Here is a 17,218-nt window from a genome sequence, read left to right as displayed (position 1 = left end):
CACCCCTATGTGCTCCCACTGTAATCTCTACAGAATCCCGAGGACTTGATTGCACGTCTGCCCCTCCCTCCTAGCCGATTAAACTGCTTGCGATCAGGGACAAGGTCGAGTTCGTCCTTGTAATCTCAAGGCTACGTGTGTGTAGGATTCAAAAAATGCTCTACGGTGAGTGAATGATGGAAACTCACCGCTTTACAGGCTCCCCTGGAGCCTCCTTCTGACTCCAGGGTGTGCATCGCCACCTGCTGGTCAGAACTATAACTGCAGTAGATGTTTGTAAAGGAGGAATTGAAGTCACGTGGCTGTAATCGGAAGCCTCAAAACGAATAGCGGGAAATCACGGGCGAGAAGGATTTCTGTCTTCAACCACGGTCATGATGAGGACCCTAAATGTAAATTTTTTTCTTGTCTTTTTGTGGTTAAATATACATAACGTATAATTGACCATCTTAACCATTTTTAAGCACACAGCTCAGTGGCGGTTAAGTACATTCTCGTTGTGTAACCATCACCTCCATCATCTCCAGAATTTTTCATCTTCCCAAACTAAAACTCCAACCCCCTTCAAACATTGGCTCCCCCTCCCCGTCCACCACTCCCTGGTAACCACCATCCTACTTTCTAATGTATTCAGTGACCACCTCGCGTTTTCACACCAAAACTAAACCCCTGTCTTCGGCACTGAGTTGCATCTTCCAATGAGGATATTTCAGTCCTGGGTTTTTGGACACAGGGTGAAGTCAAAGACAGCTAACCTACCTTTCCTACTCATTCGCTGTTTGGGTTTTTTAAGCCATCAGTTAAAAAGACTGCATCCCTACCCTTTTTGGATGGTACTTCTGAAAGCTCCTTAATACTACTTTGCTGTAGGAGTAGGGAAAAAAGGAATTAATTCAGTAAATTCTAAAATATTTGATTGCAGAGTGCTATGTACAGAAAGGGAATGTTGAAAACGTTTCCCTACTTTTCTATTTAAAAATGTAAAAAAAAAATTCACAAGATTTTTAAAGTGTGTTGTGATTAGGTCGTGGGGTGAGAATGCTGCTGAGAATGAAAATAATCCACACAGACCATTTCCACCGAGACACTAAGAAAGGAAAGAGAGAAAACAACGAACTGCAAGGTGTTAAATGACAGGAAGCAGCACGAGGGCCGTGTGCACACAGGCCACTCAACCGCCTGGGCTCCAGCTCCACCAAGTTTGTTTACAAAACTGGGCGCAGCTTTTCGTTTCTTCGGCCTGGTCACTGCATTGAGTGAGGGTTCGGTTCTCCCACTCTGCTTTGTTCCTCTTCTTTAAAATCTTTCAATGTACCTGCTCCAAATGCCTTAGAGTGCAGTTTTAACCTTTACAGTATAAAATGCTAGACCAGTTATTAACGTTTTAAAACATTGATTTTTAAAAATTAAATTCAATATGTCCGCTATCTCATGCCAGACAGCATTCTAGTCACTTTTCAAACTGGCTCAGCATCTCCTGGATCCAGGCCTGTAGTGATGTGAAACAGTTCCTTTGAATTTTTCATTTTGTTAATTAAATTTCTGCGGAGGTCCTCCTTATAACGGGAGACAAATTTTGTTCTCATTGTTATCAACGAGGACTTGGGTCCAGCTAACCAGAGAACAGCTGTGATCTTTTCGACATTTGCCAACTTCAATCGGAGGGGCTCAAACAAAAACAGATTTCAAAATTGTTATTCAAAATTCACAAAACTAAGTACAAAAGAAATTCAAATAATTCAAATGCACTTAGTCAAATGCACTAAGACTTCTGAGACACCTTGTCTTAAACATCAACAAGAGCAGGAAAACACCACTTTGTTTTACGTTTGCCCTTTCGCCCCAAACTTTGTGCCTTCCCAACCCTTCTTGCTGCCCAGGGCGTCCCCCGCCCGGCCGCCCCCTCTGCTGGCAGCGCGCTGCCGGCGGCCCTTCGCCTCCGCAGGTGGGTGTGCGCTGTGCGAGTGGTGCTGATGCTGCGCTGCCGTTGCCTAGCGACAGATGCCGGCACTGCCAGCTCCAGGCTGCTCCCCAACAGCGCCGCTCCCGCGCTCCAGGTGAGCCAGCAGGGATTCTGGATTCTGATCCCAGGGTTCAAAACTCAAATGAGGATCGGTTTCCCAGACCAGACTAGGAAAAGGCCAGGTGACTGGGGTTTTTTTTTTTTTAAAGTGTCTTGAGCTCCTACCTGATAATAGACTATGTAAAGATGGGCTTGGCATTTCTCATCAGAAAGGTTGCATCGCTTTGTAGGCACGTAGCTTTTATGTTTTGGAGTAGTTAGCAGTGTTCTGTGCACTTACAGTGCAGACGCTGCAGCCAGGCTGCAAGGGTTTAGATCACAGACACACCTCTTATGCACCCTCTAACATTCTGTAAAATAACGGTCACAGTAGTTCCTTTTAGGGTTATTGCAAATGCTAAATAAATTGCTCCATGGAAAGGATTTAGCCCAGGGCCAGTAATCACTGGATAAGTCGTAGAAACGAGTTATTTTAACCCTAATTCCTAGATAAGAACAAGTGAAAACCTTTTGCTATGTTTTCAGGGTTCCAGGTTCTAACTTTTTTCTCCCTTTATAAGTTTGGTGGGATTTGTTTTGTCCCCTTTTCTTCCAGCTAACAATTTATAGAAACCTTGGCATTAAAAAAAGAGACAAATCTTTTAAAACATCCCACCGCACTCTATTTTTGTACACCTGTTCTCGCCTCCGACTGCCCCGTCAGCCACCGAACAGGCCACGTGAATGTTGCCGTAGGTGAATGCTTGTGTTAACACAAGGAGTGAGGCCTCACAACAGTGCTAAACAGTGTCCCTCCACAAGCTAAAACTCTTATCCAGCTCAGAATATGGCATGGCACTGCGTGTTTGCTTCTGCTGTGTCAAGAAGAGACACTACTGCTTTTGTTTTTTAAAGAGTATTCTTATTTGGATACAGTACTAAACTGGACAAGTATTTTATGAATTTAAAATCTGGTCGTCAAATTCCTTTCATGAGAACCCACACTTGGAGCGGGAGTTATCTTTGGCCTTCGTGAATTTGTTCATCCATCAAACAAAGACTCAAGGGGCATCTCCCGGGGCCAGGCACTGAACTGGGCACAGCCCAGCAGGTGTGAAGTGCAGGCTCCGCCCCGGCCCTCACTGGGTCTCGAGTCCAGTGGACATTTGAAAGAGCAGCAAACAAACCATTATAGTGTAGGTGCTGTGAGATACTGGAGGACAGAGAAGGGGGCCTGGCCCTGACTGTGGAAGCAGTGGTGAGGCAGGAAGGGTGACTAAGAGTTGGTCAAGTGAAGAAGGGGCCACACGTCTCGCAGAGAGTGAAGCAGCGCATGCACCCAAGCCAGGCACTCGGGTGTCCATGTGCAAGGGGTCAAAGGGGGGCTGGGGCAGCGCCAGGAAGGGGGGACATGAGAGCTGAAGCTGAGGAGTTTACACGGACCCAGTCTTGATGGACCGTGGCTGGGGGCTTGGCAGTGGTGGGGACAGTGATGTGATGAGATTTGCATTGTCACTGTGGCAGCACTGTGCAGGTGGGCCGGAATGTGTGAGCAGGAGGCCACTTGTGACATCCAGCCTGGACAGTGACCATGGCAACAGCAGATGGGGTAGAAAGAACAGGAACGATGTTTAGGAAACGGACCCAAAGGAATACGGTAACTGGGTTTGCAAGAAGGAAAAGGAGTCAGGAATGACTGCCATGTTCTGGTTGGGAAAATCAGGGGCCTTATTCACAGAGAGAGAGAGGAGCGCGCTGGAGGTGTGGGTGGGCACGGGGAGGAGATCCTGGAGGCACGGTGGTGGAGGTGTGCTTGCCGCACTGGTGGTCAGGAGGGTGGGCTGGGCTGGAGGCCTTGTGTGGCCCGTCGTCAGAGCCGCGTGTGCAGAGGATGGGGGAGGCAGTCAGCCCCCAAGGGCAGGGCATTAAGGGGACAAGGGCTGTGCTGGGTCTGAGCCTCCTCTCCAGGTAGAGAGTGGGCGGGAAACCCAAAGGCCACGTCGGGGAAGCCGAAGGACCGGAGAGACTCCAGGGGGGTCAGAGATGGTAAAGACCACAGTTCCTGGATGAAGTTTGACCCCGGGGGTCCACTGATGACCCCGTGAGAGTATTTCAGTGAAGCAGGTGGGCCGAAGCTAGGTGCCGGGACCTGAGGCGTGAATGGGAGGTGGGGAATGGCAAAGGGAGTCAGATCCTGGTTTTAACTCGGAGCCGGTCTGTGGGCAGAAGGACACGGCGGGGCTGACGCAGGGCCTGAGGCTGTAGGATGGGCCGTCAAATGGGACGGAACGTGTTTGTCCGCCCGACGGAACAATCCGTAGAGAAGGGAGGAGAAGAGAGCGGGGAGGCGGGTGAGGCCCGCGGGGCCCAGGGCGCAGGGGCAGGGGCGGCGGAGACCACGGTCCGTGCAGGAGGCCAGGCGCGATGACCGTGAGGGAATACGGTGGAGCCGGAGGGGAGTGGGGACTTGACGGCGGCGTCAGGGCCCCTGGCCTGGAGACCCGAAACTGGTACCAGCGACGTACCGGGAGGCGACCTCCGCGGTCACGGCTCTGCGCCCCCCGCGTCCAGCAGCGCGGATGGGGAGCGACGGGCACCCGCTCAACAGGTGGAAACCAGCAGCCGCCCTCACTGGTTCTGGCAGCGGTGCCAGGCTCGGGGCCACGGCGTCTTCCAGAAAAGTAGCAAAGCTGCTCAGAGCGCGCAGAGAGCCGGGGGCGGGAGGCACACAGGAGGCTGCGGGAGGCGGCGTGGGTGCGCTGGAACCGTCTAGAACGGTAACGGGGGAAGGCGGGGTGCCCGAGCCCGGCACGGACCCTCCCCCTTATAGAATATGCATGATCATGCGCGAGGCCCCGCGCGCTGGGAGCCGGAGGCGGCGCGGGATCCGGGAGCGCACGCCCAGACCTAGTGCCGCTCGGGCTGCGAGGGAGCCGCGCGCCGCGTCCGGACCGCAAGCGGGTGAGCCTCCGCGGGGGCCCTTCGAGGGCGGCCGCCACCCCTCCAGACCCCGGGACCCGCGGCCTGGCCACCCCCGAGCCGGCTCCCCACCCCGCCGCGGAGAGGCCCTAGGGGCTCGGACCCGGGATGGGGCGCGGGTGGCCAGCGGGTGTTCGCAGTTATTGGCGGGGACCCGGTGCGCTCCGTCCCTCCGCGCCGCGTTCGGCCGCCACCGGCGGGGCCCGGGCACCGGGCCGAGCGTGCCTGCTCGGGGTACCCCCGGGCAGCGCATCGGGCGCGGGGCGAGGGGAGGGCCAGCGCCACCCAGCTGGCTCCGGCGGTCCTGCCGCCCTTGGCCCCGTCTCCGCTCACTGCTGTTTATCCAGCAGATAATTCTAAACAAGTGTCTTTAAAAAGTAGTTGGCTCCGCGCGTCTTCCTTGTGTCCTCTTAGTCGAGAGTTCGCGGCGGGGAGGGGGAGGGAGAAGAAACGCCTGTTGCGATCGGAAAACACCGAGAGACCTGAGCATCTCTTTCAGCAGCGAGGAAGAGGGGCCGCCGCAGGATCCACACACACCTACAACTCTCTACTTTTGTGCAATTCCTAACTGCGCCTGACGTCCACGCAAGCGGTCAGGCATGGGGTGTTTGGGCAACAGCAAGACGCCAGAAGACCAGGGCGTCGATGAAAAGGAAAGACGTGAGGCCAACAAAAAGATCGAGAAGCAGTTGCAGAAGGAGCGCCTGGCTTACAAAGCGACTCACCGCCTGCTGCTACTGGGTAAGGCGGGGGGTGCGCGGCGGCGCACGGCCCGAGCGGAGCGCATGGCCCGGGGCGCACGGCCTGGAGCGCGGAGAGGGCCGGGCGGGCAGGGCCCGCGCCCCCGCAGATAGCAAGAGCGCACCTGGAAACGCCCGCGTGGGGGCAGGACACTAGTTCAGTCTCGGTAGGCGTGAGAGATGGCTACGGTCCTCGGCCACAGATCACAGCATTCTCTCTGTTTGTTTGTAGGGGCTGGTGAGTCTGGGAAAAGCACTATCGTCAAACAAATGAGGATCCTGCACGTCAATGGATTTAATCCCGAGTAAGAAATGACCGATTTCGGGTTTGCTTCCCAACTGCATGCACATTTTGTCACTGCTTTCCCGGCCTCCCCAAAGTGTTTTCTCTAAACAGTTAATTTGATCTTTGAGTCGACCTTTTGGGGGAGGGGGGGGCGGATATAGAAGTAAGTTGTTGAATTTGGCATATTTAGGCAAATCTTTCTTCTGGCAGTGTCTACATCAAAATAAAATAACAATATATGATTTATTAAATACTCTTGAGGTATTGATCTGCATTATTGATGTTGCGCTGAGCACACTTAACCAATGTGTCTATGTATACTTCTCTCTATATCATTTGTCTGCATCTATTTCAATCAACATATGGATAGATTCAAATAAAACATATTTACAGGTGTAGCCCTGTAGTGTTTATATGCAATAGTCATGATGATTTTGCCATGTTACGTAAAACCTGTGTTGTTGTCTAGAGCTAGAGATTGTGGTGTGTGCACGTTTGTTTAGAGTCCAAACCAGTAAAGGTGGATGTTTTCCTTTTCCACATAAAAAACTTTGCACTGTTGTCCTGGGGCTAATGTTGACCTCAGGTAGTACCATTGTAGACCCCCTGCAGCTGGGAATTTAAAATCCCACTCAACTGATTTGGGGCAATGTGTAAAGTTAATTAATAACCATTCTGTTTTCATACAGGGAGAAGAAACAGAAAATTCTGGACATCCGGAAAAACGTTAAGGATGCTATTGTGGTAAGGAATTTTTTTTTTTTTTTCGGCCTTGCCGTGCAGCATGCAGGATCTTAGTTCCCCGACCAGGGATTGAACCCGTGCGCCCTGCAGTGGAAGCCACTGGACTGCCAGGGAAATCCCAGGAATTTCTTTTAATATTTGTTCAGTAGTAAGGTTGCACCCTCTGCTCCCTCAAACTGCGTAGACAGAAATTATGCACTAGATTACCACACATGGAGCCTAAATGGTTTATTTATCCATGTATCTTTTTCCTTCACTCCACTTTAGACGATTGTTTCGGCGATGAGTACTATAATTCCCCCAGTTCCACTGGCCAACCCAGAAAACCAGTTTCGATCAGACTATATCAAGAGCATAGCCCCCATCACTGACTTTGAATATTCCCAGGTAAGTAAATCCTTACTGAAATATTTTAAATGGTACACGGTGGAACAGTTTTTTAACGAGGTGGCTTACTGAGAACCAATGTTAATATTATTTCATCTTTGACTTTCTTCAAAATCTAGCTCTCTGCTTAGGAGAAGTGCTTCCCTCCATACCCAAATATTAACGTGTTAAAAATATTAAAGACAATAAGATTGTAAGAAATGCTTTTATGAGTATATCGGTGGGGGTGATGATCAGGGAGACAGCATACCTCTAAGAAATATTGGTAGTACTTTTTCCTCTGTGTATTCCTAAATCAACAATTAAGCCGTTTCCCAGATAACAAAAAAGTAGAAATTACACGAGCAGAGAGAAAGGCTTTATGGTATGTGACTGCATCCTTGGGAGTAAGAGAACAGAATTCAGTTCACTCTTAAAAGACATGCATCCTTCAGCTCAAATGAGAGGCGCATGCCAGCTGTAGGTCATACATGGATTACTTCTGAATGTTGACTGTATCCTGGGAAAATGTGATTTACTTCAGATCTGCAGGATTTAGGGCTGCTTTTCTAATCACTTGGATGGCAATGTTGCTTATGCGAAAGGGTGTTATGAATATTAGTTTTCTCTTGTTTGGTGGACGTACGTTTCTTTAAAATATTGTTATTTGGTAATTTGATTAAACATGTCTTGAAGGAGAAAATAGTTTTTCAATTTCTCAGAAAATCATTTTTGTTAACAATTGTGCCCAGAGAGCATGTGTGTGTGTGCATGTGTACCCCTCCAAAACAGTGTTTCAAAGTCTCCACTGCCTGGCATGGTGGTCTTGAGACATTTTTCATTCTCAGAATCCTCTTTTCTGAGGGAAGCTGATGCAGGACCCAGTGTGTAAGACAGATGGGCCCATGTGCCCCCTCCCCTCCCCTTCAGTAGAACACACCTGCCCTGTAGGCTCTGTATCCAGATGGCGGATAAGAATTACATTTTAAAGCTTTTTTTGCATCCTCTCATGTGATTTTTGTTTCTGATAAGCATTCCCATATAGCCAGTGAAACTCCTAGAATTTCTAAAAAGACAGAGGTAGCGGTGGTGAACTACCTAGAAAAGGGGGCCATGCCAGTTGGTGTGGCAGGCACAGTGTTTTTTAGTTAACTGTGTCTTCAACTGAGTGGTGTGGAGGGGGCTCAAGGAGACGATGGGGGGCCAAAGCCGTGCTTCAGCCAACTGGAGCTCTGGGTCCTCCCAGCTCACTGTGATGATTTACATATTGGAAAAGTCACCCAAGACTGCAAGGTCCTAGCTGAAATCAGGTTGTTCTTATTCAACTTCAGATTTATACATTTATAGACATGTATTTGAGTTTTAAATTTTGTCCTGCATGCTTGCCTAAAAGTCATAATAAAACATTTCCTATGTGGTTCTGATGAAGGGAAAAGTTATTCTTAGCATATAAAGAGAAATTAGCATCAAGATGTATCGATCTGTCACATCTTCTTTCTTTTGTTATGACAAACTCACATGTGACAAGAGCTCCCAGATTCTATCTGAAATCCAGTAACTCCCACGTGGGTTACTAAGGAATCCAAAGCACCTAATTTGCAAATGTGTTTTTGAGGTATAGCATGATTTTTAATTAAAAAAATAAAACTCAAGAAACCATTTGCATTGAAGGCATGTATTTTCATATAGATATGTTGAGGCAACTTAAAAATGATTATCGGGGGCTTCCCTGGTGGCGCAGTGGTTGAGAGTCCGCCCGCTGATGCAGGGGACACGGGTTCGTGCCCCGGTCTGGGAAGATCCCACATGCCGCGGAGCGGCTGGGCCTGTGAGCCATGGCCGCTGAGCCTGCGCGTGAGAGGCCACAATAGTGAGAAGCCCGCGTACCGCAAAAAAAAAAAAATGATTATCGGAAATCGTAATTAACTATTAATAAAATAAAAGAGAATTGGGAACCAGCAGATGCAAATGCAATTATACTTTTTCAGAGGTAATACTTTTTTTGGTAGTTTTTAAACCTACATTCTGTTGTCATATGTGTCTCTGTCCATGTCAAGTGAGATTATGTTTACAACTGAGCCTATACTTATATAAATGAGGAAATTAATATCTAATATATAACTTTCTTCCTGAAAATTGTGTTTTAATATGCACAGTTTTCAGTAACACTTATTCTATAGTACTCTGAAATATTCATCACTTATATCATTAGATTAAATAGTTCTTGAATTTACGTTTTGATGATCCCCTTAAGAGTGACATTAAGACAAATCTCTGACTTATATACTAATAACACTTGGTACCTTTGAAGACAATTAACTTTTGTTTAAAGAAAATGTGTATTGTAAAAGTCATAAAAGTAGAGCTAACTCAAGTATTTCAGTAGTAAACATAACACGAATTTACTAAGTCTAGTACTTTTTTTGGATTAAATCCTTGAGAAAGTCTGTGTCGCAATCCAATTCCTTGAGGATCTTGTTTATTTTCCTGTAGATCTAGAACAATTTTTGAACCAAATATGTCCTATCATTAAAAGTTAATTTCAGAGTTATTTAATTTTAGAAGGAAAACTTAGAAGAATGTTTAAGATTCTTCTTTATTATTAAGAATTTGAGATTCTACGTGAGATTACTCTTTATAATGAAAAATCTACAGTATCTTAGTAGAATCCTAAGAATTTCCTCTAAGAATGTCACACTTGGGTTTACTCTTTACGTTGCCTCCTACTTGAATTTCAGTTGGATTATAGAAAGAAGAGTGAGGCTGGCGGGTGGCCTGCCTAGGGGATGGTGCCGGGGGAAGTCAGGGCCAGCATCAGGGCCACAGATCTCACTGGCCTCTTAGGCCTGGTCTGTCCCGACCTGGAAGGGCTCTGGAGCCCTCTCAGAGGGGATTTTCGTGACCTGAGTGTTTTATCAAGGTCGCTCTGGCCTTTGGCGGAGACGGGCTCTGGGGAGGAAGAGGTGACTCCTGTGACAGTCCGGATGGCAGACACCGGGGCAGCCTGGGTGGCCTGGGATGGCTCACTGGCCATTGCCTGTTCACAGCGTTTTGCTCATGAGTACGCCAGATCACCTCCGCTCTGGACAGGGCTCCACCCGGGACCCCTTCCTGGGACGGCACCCCGTCTGTGCACCCAGCTCATCGACACGGGAAGCGGTAGGAAATACACAGGCTCAGGTGGTGGTCCTGAGAGAACGCACATCACCTGATCATTTACAAAGTGGGAAAATATTGTGGTTGCCCCCGCACTTCCCAAAACTCTTCGCACAATACCAGACAAAATCACTGACGGATTAAATTGGAGTACTAACTTGTTCGTTTGGTATTTTCTTCCCAAAATGTGGTTATTTTATTAGCTCCCTTAAAAGTGTGTTTTGCTGGCATTTATAAGGGTCAGTGGATAAGTGAGGCTTAGTGAGAAATGTGAAAGCGGTCGGGTCAGTCAGTACTCTGTTATCACCACACATTTCCTAAGTGAACGTTTATCAGAATCGCATGTGGTCACACACCCGGAGAGCAGGCGTTACTCTTCCCAGCAAACATTTGCTTGGGGTGCAGGCCAGCTCGCCAGAGTGGACCTGGCCTTCCCCGGGAGCCTGCCCGCCCACCGTGGGCCTTGGCTCCACTTCAGAGCAAGTTGTGACCTGGAGCAAGAGGCCTCCCACTCGGCGGACAACAGAGTGGGAGCTGGGCTTCCTGGGGCAGCGCTGCGGAGGGCGATGGGCTGGGAGCCCTGCCAGGTGCCAGCGCCGGTGGCTCCCAGCTGCCCCTCCTTTGGGGAGTATACGCAGAATCCTGATTCACACCATCCAGGCTAGTGGTTTTCCTTGTGATATTTTAAGCAATTGAACCCTCTCGCTCCCCCACCCCAAAAAGCCTTTGAAGCCCACTGTACAAGTCAGGTAGGAGCGCCCAGGCCGCAGCCCCACGGGGACCCCCAGCATCTGCCCTGGACCCCACCAGGCACCGTCGGAAACCACAGGGGGGTGGGGTGGCAGGTGGTGCCAGAGCCAGACCACCTGGGCCCAGATCAGACCCGTGGCTGGATCTGAGCAGTGTCCCCAACGCCTCCCAGCCTGCCTGGGGGTGTCTCAGCTGTCCCCAAGGGGCGATCCTTGCCTCTCAGATTACAGAAGCCCAGGTGAGAGCCCGCCCAGGTAACCCCTGCCTGGTCTCCATCACCAGCAGCCCCCAAACAGTGAGACACTGTATGTGCCAGGCACTTTGCTAAGTGTTAGGAGCACAGAATAGCGATGAATCAGAAGGTCTTGCCATATAGTGAGAGACAGATCATAAACAGAAAATTCCAATACGCCAGGGTAGTGCTGTGAGGCCACAGCAAACAAAGAGGAAAGAGGACTTACTGTCTAAGGAAGCACTCAGGTACCCTGCTTCCTTGTCAGAAGTACAAGCTACCCGGACTAACGCATCGATATTAACACATCCAGGAGTCTAATCTTCTCAACAAGTATGACCAAAGAGTCGACCAGAATTGCCAATACCTTATAGTTTGCAAAGTCCCACCCTGCCCTCTTCCTCTCCCTGCACCTTAGTTTCAGTCAGATTCTCCTAAACCGGCCCTGGTCCTCCTGCTTTGCCACCTTCTCTGCCCGCCTCTGTCCTGCCCTCCAGGTGGCCTCACCGGCCACAGGTTCTCTGAGGCCCCTGGACGCACCTGTATTTGCGAGATCTCAGATCTCGGTCAGACCTTCCACCTTGCCCCTGGGGTTCCAGGTCCCACCCAGTTTTGCCACAAGTTCCAACAAGTTTCTGGCTGTTCTTCCAACCGAGCACTCCCCCACACGCCTCTGCCTTGTGCTGCCTGGTGATGGGGGCTGAGCCGGTCCCCACCCACAGGGAGCTCACACCAAAATGTCCCATTTCCAGAGCCGGTGTCTTTTCAGGACACTTACCCGTTTTGAATTTTCGTAAATAAAATATTTAAAATGTCCTAGGGTATGTTCTCTAGTTATTAAAAAAAAAAAAAAAAACCTCATCCAGGGGCCGCCCTCTCTCTGTGCCCCTGGAATGTGCTCAGGGGCTGGTCTGAATTGGGAGGGGGCGCTTTCTCCATCAGAGACCTGCCTCCAGGACTCCCATGGCTTCTGTCCAAACGCTGCCAGGCAGAGGGTGGCTCAGACAGTTAGCGCTTAGATCCGTCCTGCACGTTCCTTGTGCTGGGGAAAGGAAGGGCTGTCCTTTTAGTAAAATATCCCAGTTAGATAATTAGTCACACTAGGGCTTCACAGAAGATACTTTTTTAAAATTCCATCTTCTTCTTTGAAATATTATCATAAGGGATATTCCTAATAAATAATAACTTTTTTTGAAGCAATTTTCAACTTACCCCCAAAATGCAGAAGTAGGACAAAGAACTCCCATACCCCGCACCCAGGTTCATCAAGAGGTAACCTCTGGCCACATTTGCTCTCTGGCCCTGTCTATACTAAAACACACCTTTACGAGCCATTTGATAGCTGGTTGCAGCCATCGTGCTCCCCATAAATACTTCAGTGTGTATTTCCTACAAACAAGGCCCTCCGCTTGTATAACCAAAGCACAATTATCAAAATTAGGGGATTTAGCATTAATACAATGCCTATGCAGATTTCACCAGTTGTCCCAATAATTATAGTGAAATTATAGTAATAATAATAATTCTGTTGGTAACCCTGGTCAATAATCCAATGCAGGGTCTGGTGGCCTTCCCAGTGGTTGGGGACATTAACTCTGGTCACTTAGTGAAGGTGGGGTCTGCCTCTTTCTCCTCTGTAAAGTTACCTCCCCCTCTTGTAACTCATGAGTACGTTTGGGGAATATCCTTTGAGACTGTGTAGACACCCTGTTCTTTTCAAAACTTCCACACTCTCATTTTAGCGCACTAATAAATTTCATCCACAATAAATATTTAAGATGGAAAGCTGTTGACAATTCTTTCAATTATTTCTAAATCCCATAAAGAGAAGTAAATAGAGTGTGGAGCCTGGTGCTGCCTTGCGTATGATAAAAAGCTTGTCATTCATGCTGTTAACAATCAGAGTTTGTGAGGGTCACTCAGAGCAGCATCCTCTCGTCTATACCCTCACGGCGAGAAATCTGGGCTGAAACCACGAGACACTTTTTCCCTAAAGTATTTTTCTTTATAGAAATACACTCTAAGGGTTACAAAGTAAGGCAACATTTTTTTTAAATTCCTTGGAGAAGATGTCACTGAAACTTTAGATCCTTTGAAAGCGTGAGATTTTTGTTGTCGGGGTTCCCCTCAAATTTGGATGTATTGGAAGTTTGTCATCAGGTTTACCAAAGCAAAGTTCACTTCTGAGGACACTTGCACTTTTCAGAAGCATTTGACATTAAAAATACCATAGTAATGGGGCATTTTGTCCTTACCATTGCAGTTTTTTTTTTATTTTATTGAAGTATAGTTGGCTTACAATGTTGTATTGATTTCTGCTGTACAGCAAAGTGACGCAGTTATGTGTATGTGTATATATATATATATACTCTTTTTCATATTCTTTTCCATTATCATTTATCCCAGGATATTGAATATAGCTCCCTGTGCTATACAGTAGGACCTTGTTGTTTATCCATTGTATATATAATAGTTTGCATCTGCTCATCTCAAACCCCCAGTCCTTCTCTCCCCCACCCCACCTTCCCCTTGACAACCACAAGTCTGTTCTCTATGTCTGTGAGTCTGTTTCTGTCCCGTAGATAAGTTCATGTCGTATTGTAGATTCCACTTATAAGTGATATCATATGGTATTTGTCTTTCTCTGTCTGACTTACTTAATATAATAATCTCTAGGTCTATCCATGTTGCTGCAAATGGCATTATTTCATTCCTTTTAAGGCTGCATAATATTCCTTACCTTTGCAGTTTTATGTAACTCTGAGAGAAAACGTTCTTACCTTTTCATCTATCTCTCCGGAAACGGAGGAAGGAGCAGAATGAGTTGATCTTCTTGTGTCAAATTAAGGCTTGAGTGAGTCAACACACGTGGCTTATGACACAGGTACATGAGGTTTTCAGAAGCAGAAAAATGAAGTTGCTCCTGAGAAGATTCCTTTGAAACACTGACTTTTCAAGTTTTTAGTTTTGCATGAGAATGTCATCCATGAATATGTGGGGGTTTTCTTCACCTCTTAAAATAATCCCACACAGTTTTTATCCTGTCCTTTATTACGGCATATAGATTGAATTAAATCAACTTCACATGTAACATTCTCACTGCACATAGCAATTTCATGTTTTAAGTTGTATTTGTATTTGTTTGAATAGGAAGTGTCTGTGTGTGGCACAAAATCCAAAAGATAGGAAAGAATGACAAGTCCTCCCTCACTCCTGCCCCCAGGCACCCACGTGTCGTCCCCAGAGACAGCCAAGGTGACGTAAAATCGACTTGGGGTCCTCGAAGAGCAATCTTTTAAACATATTTTGATCTCATAGCAAATAGTCAGTTATAAAATGTCATTGCAGTTAATCTTATCAGTATGGAGAAAATATCTAGCCTGAATTGCCAAGTAAGCATTTTTTCAAATAACATTTAACATTAAAGTAAATTGTATTGAAACTGTTTTGATGCCGAGACAAAATGCCCGAGTGGATGGTGACGAAAATAAGAGAGGTTTATTAGGCATCCATAAAATACTGAGATTTTAAAGTGCAGAAGCTGCAGGCGTCATCCTTGGAGGGAAACCACAAATGACACAGTTAAGCAGAGCAGGACACGGGAGGGCACTTTACCTCTGGGTTCTGTGTGGTGGGTGACCTCTCCGGTCTGACCCCATCCCGCCTTGGCTTTAGGACACACCGTCTCCCCCGACACCCAGCTTCCTTTCACAGACCTCATTGGAAGTTTCTGCCCAGGAGAAAGCCCTAAAAATACTTAAAGGTATTTTCCATGTCCTATTCTTCTGAAAAGGGCAAGTGTCCCCAGGTGTGACGTGCTTTCCTCCATCTGCAGGTCATTCCCCAGCTCTGGCTCTTTCCACCTTGAAAACCCACCTGCTGATTTTTCTTCCTCTATTTGAAAAGCTCAGATTCCTGAGAGCACACTGTTCACGCTGTGTATTTGCCCTTATTTAAATAGTGATTTGCCAGGGTCCGTCCTGAGCACTCAGTAAGCACCCAGTTAATGCTGAGTGATCAGAATAACTAAAGAAACAAGTTATTGGCCGCTTTTAAATCCCTCCAACTAACATGGCTAGAGTTACTTAGAAAGCAGATTATGTGTCATGATTCCAAATGCTTAACGTTTACGCCTGTCCTTTTATCTGAAGCTCACATCATGACTAGTCATGTTGAGTTTTGCCAGTAAACATGCATTTACGGGGTGTGGGAGTCTCTTCCCCTTGCTTGGCACGGCATGTGGCATATAGTTATGCTCTGAAAACGTGCTCGAAAATCACGTGTTTGCCATGTGCTCAGTGCTACACTTAGGACCGTGAGTTACACTAAGAAACTCTGAGTTATGACTTCTCACCTCCAGAAACTTACGACTTAATGAAGAAACAACATGTTCGTAATGTGTAACATCTGTAACATATAATACGTAACATAGAATTAATGAAAAATAAAGTATCCTGTAATGTCAGCCTACCTTCTGTGGGGTAGACTGAAAACTCTGTACCCATTCAGGGAAGAAGACCCGTAAGAACCACAGGTGCTCTCAGACCACAGGCTTGGTGACCATGCCCTGGGGGAGAGGGGCTTCTGGGGCTAGTAATAGTGTCACCAGCAGAGCAGTAAGAACTGAGGGTCGTGGTGGGGAGGACCCAGCACAAGTCAGAGGTGTGTACTGAAGGGAGATGGAGCATTACAGAGGTGGGACATCGACCGCCAAACTAACTGGCACACTCAATCAGATGAGTGTTGGTAGAAGAATGACAATTGATATTTGAGCTTTCATTTTTATCAGCTACAATGTTAAAGGATTTATGGGGTTATCATCATTTATTCTCATCCACAGTAGTGTGTTCATTACCCAGAAGAACACCTTTTACTACAAGTTGGCTGATTTGAGAAATTACTAGGGGGTTCCTACACCACTTTCCCAAGCCTCTACTCCTTAGTTTCCCAAACCCTTTCCTGAATTTTAAACATTGTCTAAATGTCCCATTGCTTTACATAGTAAATAATGGCATATCATTTCAAAGTATTCAGTATTAAATTTTTGAGGGTATTTTTAATAGTTCTTAAACCATTGTATTTGTTTCTTTGTTAAACTGTGTCATCACTTCCCAAAGAAACTCAAATGGCACCAACTGGCATCTTTAGCTGCTTGAAAGAATTTAGGTGATAAAGATTATCATCCATGTTTCTTATTTCTACGGTTAAAAAATTATAAGTAAGTAGTACGTCATATCCGTATCATCACATAAATTCCTCTAATTCACGAGAAGTTAAAATCTTTCAAATCCGCCTTCATCCGTTTTATCTAAAGAGGCATCCTATTTGATTTTTTTTTCAGTGATGGCCTGATGTGTGTCAGGAACCATGTTAGGCGTTGGAAGTACCAGTTGACCGGGGACAGAGGGCAGTGTGGCCAGAGTGTACAGTGGGGGATGCATCCAAGGGGTCCATCTCCCAAATCCCTACATCATATGAAGAACTTAGAGAGTCTAGCCCTGCAGAAGTACCTTGGCCAGATGGTCTTGGAGTCCCAGCCCTCATGAAGTTAATATTTAGGTAATTCAGCTGGAGACTTTTACACTAACTGCAGTGTAACATTTCATAGTATGACTATTATGGTAGAAATAAAAGCACCAGTGCCGGTAGTAGAAAAGAATTCGGAGGCATTTAAATGGTTGTGCCTCAATAGAAAGATTGTCTTACATTGTTCTGGTTGATTGCATGGAGAGTACATTTGAAACTACTTAGTATTTAAGCTAGATTACTAGCCATGCTCCTCTTTGGTTCTCTTTACCAAGAAGTCTGGGAGAGTGAGCGTGTGAGGCTTCTGCCTCTAGCCTTGTTCTGTGCCCCCTGGAGCCCCCAGCCCTGCTGCGGCGTCAGCGGGTCCTGGGTCGGGCACACCTGGCAGCCCACCTGGTGTTGACCGGCCCCTTGTCTACACTCTGGCGGCTGCTTCT

General features: G+C 47.1%; 1 protein-coding gene across 1 annotated transcript in view; it reads left to right on the top strand.

Annotated features, from left to right (window-relative positions):
- Positions 1-5,459: 5,459 nt before the first annotated feature.
- GNAL (G protein subunit alpha L) overlaps positions 5,460-17,218 on the top strand; it is a 71,654-nt gene continuing 59,895 nt past the window's right edge. Inside the window, exons 1-4 of the mRNA XM_027088692.1 lie at positions 5,460-5,722; positions 5,954-6,026; positions 6,697-6,751; positions 7,019-7,138. Of these exons, the coding sequence (XP_026944493.1) occupies positions 5,581-5,722; positions 5,954-6,026; positions 6,697-6,751; positions 7,019-7,138 (390 nt within the window). The 5' untranslated portion in view covers positions 5,460-5,580. The remainder of the gene's footprint in view (positions 5,723-5,953; positions 6,027-6,696; positions 6,752-7,018; positions 7,139-17,218) is intronic.

The sequence above is a fragment of the Aethalodelphis obliquidens genome, unplaced genomic scaffold (assembly GCF_003676395.1).
Source record: "Aethalodelphis obliquidens isolate GAN/ISIS:26980383/991018 unplaced genomic scaffold, ASM367639v1 scaffold63, whole genome shotgun sequence".
NCBI lineage: Eukaryota > Metazoa > Chordata > Mammalia > Artiodactyla > Delphinidae > Aethalodelphis > Aethalodelphis obliquidens.
This window is presented reverse-complemented; position numbering and strand designations above follow the sequence as displayed.